General features: G+C 36.3%; 1 protein-coding gene across 4 annotated transcripts in view; it reads left to right on the forward strand.

The window, feature by feature from the left end:
- AHI1 (Abelson helper integration site 1) overlaps positions 1-17,469 on the forward strand; it is a 90,683-nt gene that overhangs the window by 28,764 nt on the left and 44,450 nt on the right. For all 4 annotated transcript variants that reach the window (XM_068677345.1, XM_068677347.1, XM_068677348.1 and 1 more), the window contains 3 exons: positions 111-241; positions 1,216-1,356; positions 3,678-3,880. In XM_068677345.1, coding sequence (XP_068533446.1) covers positions 111-241; positions 1,216-1,356; positions 3,678-3,880 — 475 coding nt within the window. The remainder of the gene's footprint in view (positions 1-110; positions 242-1,215; positions 1,357-3,677; positions 3,881-17,469) is intronic.

Genomic DNA, 17,469 nt, shown 5'->3' on the forward strand with positions numbered 1-17,469 from the left:
CAGGTTTATTAAAAATAGGGAAAATAAAAGGTAAACACTACACTCAGCAAGAAGTGGGTTTATTAATGTGGAAGTATCTGCTATGTTTACAATCTGTTCTTTATCTTCAGTTTGGCTACAAAGAAATACATAGGTGCCACAAATTACAGAGAAAAGATTCACAGCACCTTAACACCATGTGGCACATTCCTTTTTTCTGGAAGTGAAGATGGGAAGGCATATGTCTGGAATCCAGAAACAGGTAATTTTATGGCTTTTAAGCCAGTTTGTCAAGATTTAAGCTTTATTGAAACACCCTTTTGGTATGAAATAAAACTTCAGTAAGATGAATCAATCTTGATTCAGTAAGATGAATTAATAAGGTTTCAATCTTGAAGCCTTAGCTCTACTTTTTAAATAGCTGTTACTGATTTTCAGGATCTAATCCTCTAAAGAAAATAACTAGGGAGAGGTTGCATTTGTGGTATTTAGCAGGAATGGAGCACCTTAAACTCAGCTGCAATTCCACAATATGCAGATGAACATATTAAAACAAAATGCACAATAATGTTTTCAGTCAACTTTTTTTCTGTGTGTCTGTGTGTTTTGGTCAACTTTCACTCCCACTGTCAATATTAAATAATTGAAATCCATCGCTAAGATAGCTATCTCTGGTGAAATGCAAGCACAAACAAATACTGTGGAACGCCACCTTTCCAGAACTTGCTTATCAGAAAAACACAACTCAGCTAACCTGATGCATCCTCTGAGGTTTCCTGTAGCTACACAGCTGTAGCTGTTTTCCGGTTTTCCGATGTCTTGAATAACTTAAAAACTTAAAAAAAAAAACAAAAACAAACAAACAAAAAAAAAACCCACCACTCTTATGCCAAGTAATATTTTTCAATAAGGAAAATGTCCGAATAATTTTTACAGTGGCAGTCACTACGTTGCAGTAATACAGGCTTTAAACAACTCAGTGACATGCGAAGTACTTGCATATGCCATACTACAGTAATATATCGTTTAAGTTGTTAAGCTGTGTGTTTAGCTTTTTAAGATGAGAACCTCTTTATCTTAATAGTGTAAAAATGAATTAGTTTATAGCTTCAGAATCATTGACTACTTCAGAAAGCTAAACAAAGACAGCTCTTTGGCACCTTACAAAATACTGCAGTTAGTCAACTGTATCAAATACGTTTCCATGGTACTGATAACCATATTTCACTTTTGTAGGAGATCAGGTGGCAATATATTCTGAACTCTCCTTCACATCTCCACTTCGTGATGTTGCCTTTCATCCACATGAACACATGGTGTCATTTTGTGCCTTTGGTCAAAACCAACCCATACTTGTATATATTTATGATTACAAAGGTACAGTACAAAATCTCTTCGTACATATGCTTGTGAATGTTCTATTTTTCAAAGTGATTTGCTAGTGTTTGTGCTTTTGAAGGAAAAAGAAAACTGTATTTGATGATAGTATGTATCTATATCCTGGGAGATACTGAGAGGCTTCGGGGAGACGACATTGCAGTCTTCCAATACCAAAAGGGACCTACAAGAAAGCTGGAGAGGGACTCTGTCAGGGAGTGTAGTGAGAGGACAAAGAGTAATGGCTTTAAACTAAAAAAGGGTAGATTTAGATTAGATACAAGGGAGAAATTCTACACTTGGAGGGTTCTGAGGTGCTGGAACAGATTGCCCAGAGAAGCTGTGGATGCCCATCCGTGGAGGTGTTCAAGGCCAGGCTGGATGGGGTTTTGGGCATCCCGGTCTGGTGGGAGGTATCTCTGCCAATGGCAGAAGGGCTGGAATTAGGTGGTCTTTAAGGTCCCTTCCAATCCAAACCATTCTATGAAAAACTGACTGGACTTTACTCTGAACAGGGTGGTTGAACTTCGCGATAACTACAGGTCTTTGCTGCTTCAGTTTTAGATGTATTACTGTGTTGTTGTGCATGAGTCTGTCAGCACTTTATGGCACATAGGAAGCATCATGTAAATATTTAGAATCCTCATTTCAGAATCAGGGTGGATTATGAAGCCAGAAAATACCATCATTCTGAAAATTATTGAACAGCTTAAAAAAACTCAGTCTTTTGTGTTATGTTAAAAAGTAATGTTGAAGAGCTCTACAGAAGTGAATTCATATGAGTGTATAGATTGTTTTATTAATGAGTGTTAAGTATCTGTGGCAGATATGTTTATTCTCCATGTTATCTGCATGTTAAAGAGAATTTGGTGAGAAATGCTAGCTTTGAATTTGTGATCTGCAAAACAAAATCCAGACTGTCTTTTGCAGTCTTCTCTGGTTTTGTGTTTTTGTGGTTAGCTTTAGCAGTGTCATTGTTTCAATTAAGCACATAGTTTCAGATGTCATGTTACATCTTGACAGTAGTTAATGTTAATGTGCATTATGCATTAATTTTTGCATCTCTTTAACAGATTTTTGTTTGAATTATATTTGCAGTAAATATAGGTTTATAAAGCTAATCCTGTCTTTATACATTTACTTTTTAAATAGCATGTACTAATGAGATTACTCATACCAAATCTCACAGCTCAGGTTATTTGTCTATTGAACTGGTTGACTTTTACAGGAAAATAAAGTGGAATGACTTTACAATCAGTATTCAGTACTAAACTTCAACCCAGTAAGATATCTGCATTCTAGAGAATGGAAAAATTGTCAGTTGAAAAAAAAAAAATTGACTGTTTAGTAGACAGTCTTTAAAAAGCTAATAAGGTAGTTTAATGTGTGTATATTTAGAGATCACGCTGATATCACACTGGTAGTTATTTGTATCATCTGACTGTTTAACTAAGTCACTGGTGACAGTAAGATTTTGCATAGATTGTGGCATTTTCTATTTGGTCTGTTAGTAACTTTTTGTTCCTTTTTTGGTTGAAAGCATACAGCTTGCTTTCAGAAGATAGTCTTACTGCTTTAGTACTGAAAGAGTTAATCATATAGTAATACTAATTTTAGTCACTGACACAGTTTTTCAGACTCCAACAGTAGGTGTTTTACATGCACAAGAACTTTTATAAATATCCTGGACAGAAGTTGCATGAAGAATTCTGTTAACCTTTGTTGGCTTGAGAGCTCAGTATAAAAATGACAAAAGTCAAATGATGTGTTTAAATGAGTGAGCATAACTTTTAATGAAAGTGTCCTGTTCTAGAAGAGTCTTTTACCTCCTAAGAATGGCTCCTATGCTCATATACGTGTCTATCAGCTTCTGAATTTTTCCTCAAGTATAATAAGCTCACTTGAACTAGTTTGAAAAAGCCTTGAGGAGATATACACTGTAAAATAGCTGACTTGAACTCATGGCAAGCTATATGCTTCCTAGCCTTTTGAAAATCTTTCCTTTTCCCTCGCACCTCCCCAATATTTCTTCATGGAGACCACAACTCTATCATCAATACCATAATACCAGCTTAGTGTGAGAGGCTACTGAACACAAATAATAGAAGGGGAGCCATTGTGATCAGGAGGCTTCAGGGAAAAGTAGGGGACTGTGCAGAAAACTTCATTTCTCTTTGAGGTTTTCCCCATTGCACTATTTACAAGATACTACGGTGTTTCACTGAGGACATGGCTGGTAAAATGCTAGTGGTCTTTGAAATTTTTTCTCCTATGATAATGTAAGACTTCACCTGATATGTTAATATTGGCTGTTTCTATAGTTGCACAACAGGAAGCTGAACTTGTAAAAGATCTCAGCTCATCACTTACCTCAGCTGCACCAAGAGGACCACAAATTTTTAGTAGTTTTTCTGAAAATCCTATGCAAAAAAGTTCAGTGATGTCTCCAGCAGATCATTTTGTCAGCATTGCAAGAACATCAATGAGAATGCAAAAGCTGAAACAAAAACTTGATTCTGTTACGGTAAGTCAACTTTCATTACTTTCCAGGAATACATAGTTTCCTCAGGCAAAGTTCATATTCTGTGAATGGTGTATGTAACAAAACATACTTATGTAGTCTTTGAATCCCATCAGAAATGAATACATATCACTGATTCTAATGCATCTGTAAGTATCTCTTTGGAAGAGATTAATCATGTAAAGCTTGGTTACTCTTGTTTATTAAGCATTGATGACAAGGAATGCTTTTTGTTAATACCCATTGCCATTCATACAATTTACTCCCTGGATCAATATGATCATTATGGCTGAGCTTTAGAAAGGTTGTTAGAGGTGGTTGAAGTTGTTTATTCACCTCTACAATTATATTTGGCAGAAGTGGCAGAAGTTTCATAGTGGGGGGCTGCAGGGCTGGCCTGTGTGACAGGAGGTGAACTACCCTGTGCTGGACACAGACATTTCCAGCAAGCTCTGTAAAGGACAGTATCGATCCACTGAACACTGCAATTGGAAATAATCAGAAGAGCATATGGTACCTCTGCGAAAACATATTTAAGGAAGGGTATGTCTGCGAGGTTCAGGAGACACCAGAGTGGATGGGAGGCAAAGGGAAGCACATGAGGAGGCACAATTGGAGATACAGGAGGGAGGATTTGAGAAATGAAGGAGAGACGGAACTATACAAGTGGAAATAGAGAGGGAGATGATGGAAAAGGCACAAAAGGAAACACAGGAGGAGATGTGTGAGGGAACACAAAGGAAAAGACAGATGAAGTATGCCTCTGAAACAACTGCAACCCATGGAGGAATCCATGCTGGAGAAGATACAGCCCCTGAGGGGGGACTTCAGTCTGTGGAGGACTCACACTAAAGCAGATGAAAAAGAGTAAGAAACCAGGAGAGGCCAAAAGAAGGAACCACTGTGTGCTAATCCCAGCCTTCTGCACCACCCATTGCTTTACCAAAGGGACTATGTATATGTATAATGCAGTAGCAAAAGCAAAGGGACTAGAGACTTGGAAAGGGAAAGGAGAGGTGTTCAGAGTAAAGTTGAGGCAGTCAAAGAGGGAGGAAAGGTATTTCTGAGTTTTTTGACTGTTTGTCTTGCTTGTTTCTCGGTATTTGAATCTGTAATTATTGCCAATCACAAAAGGTTTTTAAGTTAAGTAAAGACTTGAGACTATTTTGCTTGTGACAAGAATGCAGAATATTCCAGAACTGCGCAGTTATGATTGCTGTTCACGGTGACATGATCTGCATTTGGTTTTGCATGTTTTTCATTTTAAGTATTTTTTGAGTGCATATTGATTTTATGTAGCTTTCGGCTTTGTCTTCATTAATTAGTGAAACACAAAAGATGCAGACGATTAGATGAAAGTACTTATTGCTGAGGATACTGTAGCTACTCTCCGCAAGTTTTAGGGGTTTTGATTTGGTTTAGGTCTAGTCTGATTCCCTACATTCCCGTTATGCCTGTACTTTGAAACTACCTGAAGAAAAGCTATCCCACAGCCTTCTGCCTTCTGGACTGTGAGCTTCTAGTGGACCCCTTTATGATATACCATACTGTAGCTTGCATGGGTAATTGTAGAATCTTAGAATGGCTTGGGTTGGAAGGGATCTCAGAGATCATGTAGTTCCAACCCCCTGCCATAGGCAGGGATGCCACCCACCAGATCAGACTGGCCAAGACCCCATCCAGCCTCGCCTTGAACACCTCCAGGGATGGGGCATCCACCATTTCTCTGGGCAATCTGTTCCAGTGCCTCACCACTCTGAGTGAAACGGTAGCATGTTGCTGCTGCCTGTACCATTATGTATGGCTCACATAAGAAAGGAAGCCTTTTTGTTTGTTTGTTTCTTCTCATTATGTCCCTCCTCATCTACAAGTAAGCCCTGGTGCCTTGAAGCTGAATGTGAGCATGTAGCCTTGAATCTGGGACAATTTTTTTTTTTTAAGGAAGATGTTCTAGAAGAAATTATTCTTTCTCTTCTGGATGTCTTCTTGTCTACAGAGGAAGACTGAGATAATAAATATTTTATTATAGGAAAAAAAAAAAGCATATAGTGTCTCCCACAGTGATGTGTCTCTTATCACTGTCCCACAGTGTCTCTTATCTGACACTGTTCACCATATGTGCTGTAGACTCATCCCGTGCTGACAGATGTACCAGAGCATCCTTTTCCTTCTTCCCTGTGGGGTACGTTGCCCACAACTAATATCCTCTGTATTGATCCACTGAAACAAGGAATAAAAGGAACTCTGTACCTCGCGTCCTTCCTGTAAGACCTTTCCTCCCCAAAGCCAAACTGACTGTGATGCTCTGTAGGCTATCAGTGGAGAAAGGTCCAAGACCTTTAGGAGTGTGCAGTCAGCATTCACCGATAGTGGCTGATGGCAGGCAGGGAAGCCTGCAGCTTCTGCAGTGTTTTATGCTTGATAGAATGCAGAGGTGGGGAGATCACCACTATGACAAACAGCTTCAGCCTTTTAATGCTAAAGACTCTAGGCATTACTCCAACCAGTACTTGCCAGCACTAGTGTTCTTGGGACTCTGAATACAATCTTAACTTGTTTTACATGATGCTGTTGCCATATCATTGGTCTTTGCAGTATTATTGAAGTCACGAATAGCGCTTGTGGTCAAACCAAAGAAGTTCAGTACCTCTTTGCAGACCAGGGACCAATTCTGTGGTTCCACCTGAAGTTCTGTAAGCTCACCTCTTCCCTGTAAGAGGGCAGTATGCTTACTCTAGTTGAAATCATGAGTACTGTCACAGGGAGTTGTTCGTAAGGTTGCAGCTGCAAGCATGCAGAAGAGAAGTCTGTGAATACTGATGTGCCCTTACAGGGGTCTTTTTAAGTCATAAGAACAGGATCTTTACAGCAACACAGAACCTCTGTAGTGAGGACACAGCTGTTGTGCTGCCACAAACAGCTAGCTGTCTGCCTAAATCTTCAAAAGAAAGCCTTCATCTTTTGAACTTCATGCAACACTGATCATTGATCTCCTTACATACAGTGACAGTCATGACATCAGCAGTTTCCCAACACCACTACCATAAGGTTGTCCTGCTGCCAGAGGAGCTCTAGCTGCTCAGCATGATTTGTTGGGTAGTGTTGTTTCCTGCTGGTCTTGGGTAGCGTGACACTGGGTGACTGAAGAAATACGTTGCCACTAGGTGGAACAGCAGTTAGGAAAGAGTAGTACAAGAAGGAATAGCCTTAGCATGGAGGAAGTCAACAGGACGTAGGACTTGTAAAGAAGAAAAAGGGATACTAAGCAAGACAAATCCTGTTCCTGCAGACCAGAACCACACTACAATGTGGAGCAGTGCACAGGAGGTGAGAGTGACTCTGGGAGACACTCAGAAGGTGTGCTATGTCTTCAAGTTAAAAATACTTATGCGGATGTAGTCTTAGTTTCACATTCCTAGAAAGGGTAATGCCTTGTGGCTATGCACGTGAATTAAAGGACTGCCCGGTTCTGCTATAGGTGGGAACATTTTGTATGACTTTTAAGTGAATCACAGTTGATGCTTCTGCCCTGCCTTGCCAGCACAAAATAGCTGTAACATCTTTCTTTTTCAGTGGAATTTCATGAAAGGTTTGCTATGTCATTGCAGTAGATGGCTTTACAGTTTCCAGTAATTGATCTTCCACTTACAGTTTAGTTAAAGTAGTCCACTCTGCACAACTTGGAGTAGTTAAGCAAGAATAATGAAATGGCTGTTGCTTTTCAAGAGCTGCACAGCTACTGTGGCGGTATCTTTAGACAGTGGTGCAACAGCACCCCTCAGATTATGAAACTGGTGTAAGAAACAAGGTAAACCACGTAGTTCCTTTGAGTAGCACAATACATGAAGCATGGTTTCCTATGATTTTCATTTGTCTCTTTCCTGTGTGGATTTTATAGCATTTGATAATGTATGGTTTTGCCAACCTTTCTGTTAATGTACAGACTTATTTGGGGTTTTGTTTTCTGGTCTACCTTTAATCAAACTTTAAGGACATAGTATTTCCAAGACCTCTATTCCTCTGTTCAGTTTGACTAAAATTTGATTGGAGGAGGTTTAAAATTTGCAGGGGATTAAGAAGCTGATGGACTGATTATCAATCTAAGTAGATAAGCCTATTTTTTGTTAGGAAAACTGGGATGAATGTTGACTGTGAAGTAATTGCAGACATATATATATATATATATATATTGCCATCAATGTTACTTACTTCAGAATCAATTTTACTAAGCATTGCAAGTACAATTTTTGGCCTTAATCAGCCTGTTGATAAGTTGCATGTTTGACATGCTTTCTTATTGTTACTCGTCTGTGAAGACACTAGCAGCTTGCAACACAAATACTATTTCAAAATATGTTTGCTGTTTTTAATGAAATAGTTTCATCTTTCATTTTTTCCATTTAAAGCATCTAATTTTAAAAATAAGTTCTTTTAAAATATATATATATATATATATATAAAAAATAATGGTTCCAGATAGAAGTTTTAATTTCTCTTGACTTATTTCAATTTAGTAATTATCATTCATTTAACTTTGCAGAATTATATATTTCAATGTGAAATAATGCTTATTTACCCATGAGCAGCAGTTTTACATAGTTTTCTGGGCTTGTATTCTATATGACTTGGTAACATCCATGACTAAATGGCAGAATTTACATAAATCCTGGTAATATGTTAACATTAAAACTTAAATCCAGATTGCAAATTAGTTGATACTTTATAACTTTGGATGTATATACATATACACATGTGCAGCTCTCTTTCTCATGTGAAAAATGATGCTTGCATAAAAGTAAATGTAGGTTTTCCTGGAGCCTTTGCTAAAGTGTGTACTCCCACCAATGCTTTGCTAAGGTGTTAGTCAGAGTAAGCCTAATAAAAGCTTAATCTCAGCTGATTATATGAGAAAATATGTCCAAGTGCCTGGGTACAAGATGGTCAGTCTGCCAAAAATGGAGACAGCAGTCTATTAAGCCATACATATGGTGGCAGACTGCTGCGTGATGGGGTTGGAATGTGAAAATCCAAATGCGAATGCAGGTGTTATCTTGTATGTATTTGTCTGATGCTGTGTAGGACTGGAAATTATGCAAACTTTGTACTGTTCTACAGGTCATGCTTGCACACCAGTGCCTTGTCACAGACATATATAGGGAGTACCATGTTGGAAAAAGCATGTTAGTGGTGTGCCTTGTTGGCAGCATACCTGACCTGAAATCAGGCTTTATGAGACAAATTTGGAGTTTCCAGACAACAGATGTGTCAGCCCAGAGATTTCTGGGTGACACCTGCAAGTACGTAACAGCAGTAACTGATGGACATAAAATTAACTTGTAAATGCAGAGTTTAGAGGTCTGCAACTTAGCTGTATGACTGGGAGATGTATGTAATACGAATATGTGAAAATTCAGTTTAAGCTAGACAGAAATTGAAAAAATTCTGATCCTGTATGAGCTGTATTTTTGGTATTGTGACCACTGCCTCCTTTCTAGTCCCTATAGATCAATGTTTTTGGTTGTTTTTCTTCTTCAGTACCTAAACGTGAACCTTAATGAATGATAGAAGTTTCTTTCCTTCTCCTCTACACCATTACCATCCTTGTTAGCCCAGAAAACATGTAATTACAACCAAGAGTTGAATATTGGACTACAAGGATTTAGGAATTCACAAAAGCTAGATTGTTTTGCTACAACATTACAGCATGTGTGATAAAAATATTTCTGTATCCATTTCAATTGGAAATGTAAGTATGAATTTCTTTATAAATCCAGAATGCGGAGCTGGCTTCTTTACCTCACAAGGAAATTGCAGTGTAGTGAATCTTGGCAGCAATTATCTGTGCCTTAGGGAACTAATGCTAATGTATGTCTCTATTCACAGAAGTTTTTGATAGGAAAACACTTAATCCATCTCTAGTCATTAAAAGAACTCAAATGCATTTATTTCAGTGTTACTACGTATGTCCTTAAAATTTCACTTCCATCTAGCAATCAAAATACCTGTTTATAACTTTGCAAAGCAAGAGGGTAATACATGTTATGTAGATATGGAAAGAAGGACTTCTTTTAAAGGTATAATATCCTAGCTGTGAAATTGTGATTTTTTTTTAATGTCAGAACTTTTCATGCTGTAACTTGAAAGAGAAAAAAACCTTAAGGACAGCATCTATTTATGCTCTGCAGATTGCTAGAATCAATTATATATTGGCTGCCTTATCACTTAATATGTGAATAATTCTAAATTAATTAAAAATGCTTGGCTTTTTCCAGTCATCTTCATGACATATTTCTGAACCAAAACAAAAAAAATATTAAAAGGTTATTGAAGAGATTACCAAAATTCTGTTACTCAGAGGGTTTTCAGTATAATGTTACATGAGTAGAATGTAGAAGAATTCTTCCCTATACACCGAACTACCTACAAATGTTGTTTTTTTTTTGTTCCTTAAGTGTATTACTACACCAGAATTTATTAAGAGAGTAGGTACTGGGAGAGCATCCAGAAGCTTTCTACCTCAGATTGCACTGAATGTAGTGCACGTTGATCATTAAGCTGTATGACTACATTGTCATATATGATGCTTTAATACAGTATATGTCAAATCCTATGATATGTAGTTCTCTGTGATGGTTTCCTTTTAGAGTTTAGTTGAGATGCAAAACAGAACTCATCTATAGAATTTAAAGCCACTGCTTTTCAGAAAAGATATATAGACTTGGTAGTAAATACACAAACACGACACTGATGCCATCTAAGCCATCAGGTGGAAGAAGCTGGAAACTTGTCATCTTGTCTGCAACAAAGACCTAGAGCCAGATGCTGAAATGGTGTCTCTTTTTATGCTGCTGTTGTCAGAATCTGCCTTCCAGGTTGTCCTGTATTTGAAAGATTCCAAGATACCATGCCTGACTTCTGGGTTTTAGCATAGGTCAGGAAGAGAAGTACTGTTACAGTAACTTAGCTTCTACCTGAAGATGGAAAACCAGAAGGTCGCAATATAGTAAGTACAGAGGATTCATTTTAAAATATTGCCAGTTATGTGAATGTATTTGGCCGAGTACAGGGAGATGCCGTAATGGCTGTGCTGTCCGAAATAGTTTTTTTTACTCGATCTTGCCTGCACTACAACATTTTATCTACAAGTTGTCAGAGGAACTACTGACATTCTGTAATCTTATATATCATATGTATAAGAAATAGGCAGTATTTTCAAAACCTCTTTTTTACCCTCAGTGAGTTCATATAATTATTGTAAGTTCCTCCCAAATAAAACTTGCAAATGGGTAGGAAGCCATTTTTTCCCCCTATCGTGCATCCTATGCTTGGAAAAAAAATAGTTTTCTTTCTTATTAGAAGCGAAATCGTGGCTATTTTTTAGTTGTTTATTTTTTTTTATTTTTTTGCAGGAAGTCTTAAAAATTTAAAGATCTATCCTATTCCAAAGTGAATATGGAGAGGAGGTTTTTTTGTTTTTACTTAAGAAATCTTCAGTGAGCCCATGTATTGTATACTTAAATTTGTTCTGGATACCCCTTCTGTAAAAGAATATAGAAAAATTACCAGAAGCTCAAGCAAGAGTAAAACAACTGCTAAGAGATATGGAAGAGTTTGTATGGAGTGACTAAACTGACTAGAGCTTCCCTCAGCTTTGCTAGGGGATCAGGTGGAGATGAGTGAGAGGGAAGTTGTGATAGAAATACATAAAATCATGAATAATGTGTATGTGTGCGTGTGTGAATATAAAAATATGAGTTATACTGTTAAATGTGTGGCATTATCATGTTATTTGCCAGTGGGTTGTGTGGTAATTCTCCAGAAGAGTTACTAATGTTCATTTCATCAGATTAGTATATAATTTTAAAAATCCACTGAAGTTGGATTTTAAAATGTTTACCAAGGTTACTTTTCTCAAAATTACTTTTATAGCTAACTCAAGTCACATCGATGTGACTGCTGCATGATAGTAGGTTTGGGTTACAGTTGTTTAATTATCATATTCATGGAAAACATGATGCTATAACGTAGGCAGAGACAATCATTTTTCTGATGACCTGTACAATACACTCCACTAGAATAAGCTCTCTTAAATGAAGTAGGAGATTTTGAAGACTACTGTATTATTTTTCTTTATATTTCCCTTACCCCCTCCCCCAATATTCCTTTTCAGAAGCTAAGAAATGTTTTTTCTTGTTCTAGTTTTCTTGTTCTAGGAAATTGTTGCAGTTATTACTTTAAACGTAGCAACTCCAAGCTGCGCACTTATAAGGATGTGCTTTATAAGGCATGGCGAAACCATTTTTGGGGTCTGAAATCCTATAACCTTATGCATTTTAGTTAGTGGATACAAACTTATTTTTCCTCATTAGTCCAGCAGATATTGTTGAATAGTTGTGATAGCAAAGCAAACGTTAGTATGAAATGACTCAGGTATTATTAGAGGATTTATATAGGTAAATACTTAATAGCAAATGATTATTTTGCTGTAATTTACCTTCATATATCTTAATATTTTATTATAAAATGTGGTTTTGGAAATTGTTGTGAAATATTTTTTATGCTAATTCATTCAATTTGTCGGTTTTAATTCTAAGACAGTTGGACACAATTATAAATTGCTTTTAGACTATGTTGCTTGTGTTAGGAGAAGTTGAACAAAACTTTTTTTCCCCTAGCTTTCTTCTGTGAAAATGCCAGAAGAAGCAGGCCAGATCCTTAAAATCTGTATTATTTCCTTATGTTAGAATATTATTTTCTTAGAAACGTTTTTTTCTAAGCATTCTTCTTTTTTCAGTAAATATGAAATGAAATTTAAAATAATGCAGGCAGATTATGTGAAAGAAAGGAAGCTATTGACTGTATTTTGTAAATAAAGGAAATTTGGCATGTGATGAGTAGTTACAGACACCCTGTCTTCATACTACTTTGTATGGATTTACCAGTTGGCTACTCTGCAGTAATTGCTACTCCAGTTGCTACTTTCCACACTTGTGCAGTAAATAAAGGAAAATTGGTAAAAGCAAGATATTTTATCTTTAAATAGATGTCATTCTCTGGGTAGCTACCTTAGAAATGAGTAATTCTCATTAAATAGGCATTCCAGCTTGTCTTTGTGCAGTGTGAGCTTCCTCCAAAGTCAGATCTCCAGTAAGATCTGTGAATTGTGAAGAATTGTGAAGTCTTCCCGAGTTCCCTGAATACCTAAGTTAGTTATATTGAGGGCTTTTTCCTCTCTCTAAGCTTTTATTTAGCATTAACAATATGTTTATATCTTTTTACGTGGATTTTACTGATTGGTCCTTTAATTTTATTTCCAGTTTTGTCACCTTAGTTTTCTTGCCATGAACGTTTGTACAGTATTAAAGAAAAGTTAGTCACTGTTTGTTTTCTCCCTGCTGAACAAAGTAAATGAGCAGTGTTATGTATATTCAAATCATATTTAGAGCAAAGAAAGCTGGGCTCGCTCATACTGGTAAAAGAGAAGATTATATCTGTTCATGCCAGCTGGCTTATTGTCACCAAGGTGCGCAGAAAGCATTTCTTGTTAACAAGGATATTTTATGCAAGAAAGTACCATAAAGATGGTACTTTATGTATTAAGTGATATATAATTAAGTGATTTAATTCACTTAATTGTTCATTTTTTTATTAGTGTATTTTTTGGGTGGAGATAGTTTCTTGCAACTTGTTAGGTGAGAAAGAACACTACTTGTGGCCCAGATACTGAGATACTTTTTTTTTTTTTCCTGTAACTATTAAAGAGAAGTCATGTTTTTGTGTTTTTTTTTTTTTTTTTTTTTTTTTCCTGGTCATACCATCTTTGATATCAAGATTCAAATCCAACCTTGGAAGAGTCCACAGTTTACATATAGCTTTTGTTAAGTTAATGAACCTAGCTTACACTGCTATAGCTGATGACATTAGCCAATTCTGTTAACTTGTACATCCAGGCATGTTCTCATGCCGAAATGCCAGTTTTGTCCGGTCCAGGAAAGGTCATAATCTCAGTGCTTCACAATTGAGAAAGTCTATGTAGTGTAATCTACATTTAACTGTTTTGTGCTTTGTACAAAGAATTTTGTTTCCTTTGTGGCTTAAACAATAGCCTAGTACTTCAAATGTGTAATTCTTAACAATAAAAAAAAATCTTAAAAATATATATTTTTGTGTTAAGCCTGTAATTGAAATGCAGGAACTCTGGCAGAAATGAGAAACTGAAAAAATATATATATAATTACTGTATGCTGAGGTATGTCAGCTGTAGGCAATGGCTGTATCTACACTGTACAATGGCTATCTCTAAACTGTATGATTGAGCACCTTCTAGGTTCAGTTTCCACATGCATGCCCTAATCATTTCTGGGCTTCCATGTGGAAAAAACATAATGCACAGAAATCACAGGGGAACTATGTTATAATCTAGATGAGTTCCTGATCAGAATAATCAGAGTAGGAAGACTGCAGGGAACATCAGGGGAACAAGCTTACTTCTGACAAAGCCAGTGTGTTTCAATTTTATTTATGTGTAAGAGGATGATAACTTACGTTTTTGGTATTTGACATTTAGACTAGAAGTTACTTATGAGCAGAATAGATTTGTCTGGATGATTGCAGTATGCCTGCCACACCAAAATTCCAGCCTTTGCTGGACACCTTCTAAAACTATTGTGATAGAAATAAATACATTTTTACCTAGATATAAACTTGATTCACACTTGTATTGCAAATTTAAAAGTTGTATTGTACTATTTAAACATTATCACTTATGTATTTTTCTCTGTGCTAGAAGAATAGAATTTGTTTTGGTTTTGTATCAGATTCAGATGTTAACTCTTATTTAAACCACAATCTTAAGGAATTTAACATTTTTTAAATTGTCTTTAAACACAGTGTCCTAGAGGCTTGAAGTTTCAAAAGGGAAGACAAAAACTAAAAGAGTAAGAGGCAGTATAGAGCTGGCCAGCTTGATTTGACTTGCAAGTATATATGGAAATGCTGATTATATTGGTTGCAAAGGTCATAAAATTCCATTCTCAGGAAAAAAAAAAATAAAGAAAGAAATGGCAGTTGTCAGCCTGTCAAGTCTTGCAGTATTCTGTTTTTTTGTCTCATGCAGTTCACTTTTAATGTGAAAACTAGTTCCACTGAAAATGTATATTTGCATAATTTGCATAGAGCTGCCCTAACAAAAAAGAAAATGCAAATCATGTTTGTTTAAACTTGGCAAAAAATATGTAGGTATATTTTTATTGCTACAAAAACTACATGAATGTTATAACTTAGTTTTACTCAATTCAGGATAGTAAACTGTGTCTTTGATAAAGCTGTGGTTTTTTCATGAAGCAAGCGAAGCCTGTTGTGAAAAATAACTAGATTGATGGTTGGTTATCTTAGCCAACTTTGCTCGTTGTTGTAAAGGTATTTAGCAATGCCTTCCCACAGCATGCATTTCAAAAAAAAAAAAAAAAAAAGATTGCTTCATTCTATTCCGTAGGTAGCCTGATGTCTGTTGTAGGAAAATTAATTACTCTTAATAGAACACTAAACTTTACCTGGAAACAATTCTGTTGAATCATTAGTCCTCATTTAATATCTGAATAGTTCCTTCCTCTCCTATAGTGGTGGTGCTGTGTTGTTTTTGCTGTCCTCCCCTTGGGCCTTTTAAGAGATTTAAGTAGTACTTGGGAGCTAGTGGCACAAAGGTCATAAAACTGATGCTACATTTACTTCAGATGGGCAGTCTTGTATAGCCCACGTGCACTGAGCTTCCCTGCTCTTAAGGGAAGGAATGAATGGCAGGCTTGGCAGACTTCTTAAATTTATCGCTGTCTTTTAAATCTCTCTTTTATAAAAGCATGGGGGTTGTGGGTTTGTTGTTTTTTCTTTGTTTGTATTTTGTTTTTATCTTGCTTTTAGGGACTTGGAGAAGAAGAGTTGTAAGATAGAACTGACTTTGCATTTTTAAATGCCTGATTTTCTTAAATCTTCAGTTGCACGTTCACTTCTAATGTATGTGTCTAGTGCATTTGATTTCAAAGCATGCTATGTGGCATGTTTAATGAAAGTATTTGGGTAACAACAGGAAAATAAGTGAATTAAATACTGTACAGGAATATTTACAAACTCTGTAAATATTTCTCTCATCATTTCGTTCAAGCATCGTGATTAAAAAAAAAAAGTTTCTCCTGCTTTTTTGCTCTCCCCCTTTCCCCCAAAAATGAGCCAGAGAAGTGTCTGGAAGAGGTAGTTTTGAATAGTTTGCTCTACTGTGTTTAGTTAGATTTCCAGAGTGATACATTCAACCTGTATCTATTCCCTAGTAGGGTTGGAATCCAGTTGTTTGCTGTCAAATTTGAAAGATAATTCCAAAATGTTTCATGAGCATGCATGTTCTGACTGCAGAACATGCATTTGTTTCATTGGTTGTGAGGAAGAAGCCAGTAGTGTGCACCCAGCACAAAATGCATGCAGAGGAGAGATCTAATTGCAGTCTTCCTGCAGAAGGGCTCCTGCTAGAGTGAACAGTCAATAAAAGAAGATGAAGCTCCAGGAAACTGGGCTCAACATGTTTGCGTAACAAGATTACCTTTCTGTGTTTGAATAAACACAGAAGTTAATGACTTTCTGTATTTGTATCACAGAAAACTTTATATTAATGAAACTTAGCTGCTTCCATATGTAAATGTACCAAAAGCAGATTGATTGTGTTGTTCACAAAACCAAGCCTTGCCAACATGCTTGCATTTCACAAGTGGTATTTATTAACATTCAGTCAAATTCAAAAATTCAAAGCACTAAAATCTAGATGCTTTACAGCTTTTTATATCATGTTCCCTGGCTGATCTGATTCTGTCTTGCTTTTCTTTCTGTTCAGTTTTGGAATATGGTCATAACAATCACAATTAGTTGCTAAGAGAGTACTCCACTAGTAAAAAGGCAGTTTTTAACATATGCTTCTTTCAGTAGATGAGTTTACAGTAAGATGAAGGTCTAGTGGAGTAATAAAGAGATGATAGCAGATGTCCTCCGTACCCCAGTCAGGTTACTCAACGCGCATTTTTAATTCTGTATTGCCTTCATCCCAGGACATCAGCCAATGCCCAAATACTCTGCTTTAATAAAACCTGTTAATTAAATAAATATTTAATAATTTTTAAATAAATATTTAATAAATATTTAATATTGATTATATGACAGAAATAGTATTTATATAAATTATGAGTTCTGGGAATAAACCTCTCTTTGTTTTAGCTGTCTTTGTTTCTTTAAAGTAAGCCAGTAAATTTAACATTTGAAAAATGTCATTGTTATGTTTTGGCCCCTAAGTGAAGTTTAAGGGTCTGACTGAACTTTGCTAAAGTGCAAGGAAGTGAGAGGAGGCTTTTAGTTAGAATAAGTGACTATGCACATTGTTCTGCATTGTGTAAGAGGCTTGATTTGAATGGATTAAAAAGTGCTTTATGTAAATAGCTCTCAAAAAAATAGCATTCATATCTACTTTCAAGAAATTTACCAATCTTTTATTTAAGGTCTATTTTCCCTCCCTTTTGGCCATTTTACCAAAAGCAGACAATGAAAACAGTTAACAAATA

The sequence above is a fragment of the Anas acuta genome, chromosome 3 (genome assembly GCF_963932015.1).
Source record: "Anas acuta chromosome 3, bAnaAcu1.1, whole genome shotgun sequence".
NCBI lineage: Eukaryota > Metazoa > Chordata > Aves > Anseriformes > Anatidae > Anas > Anas acuta.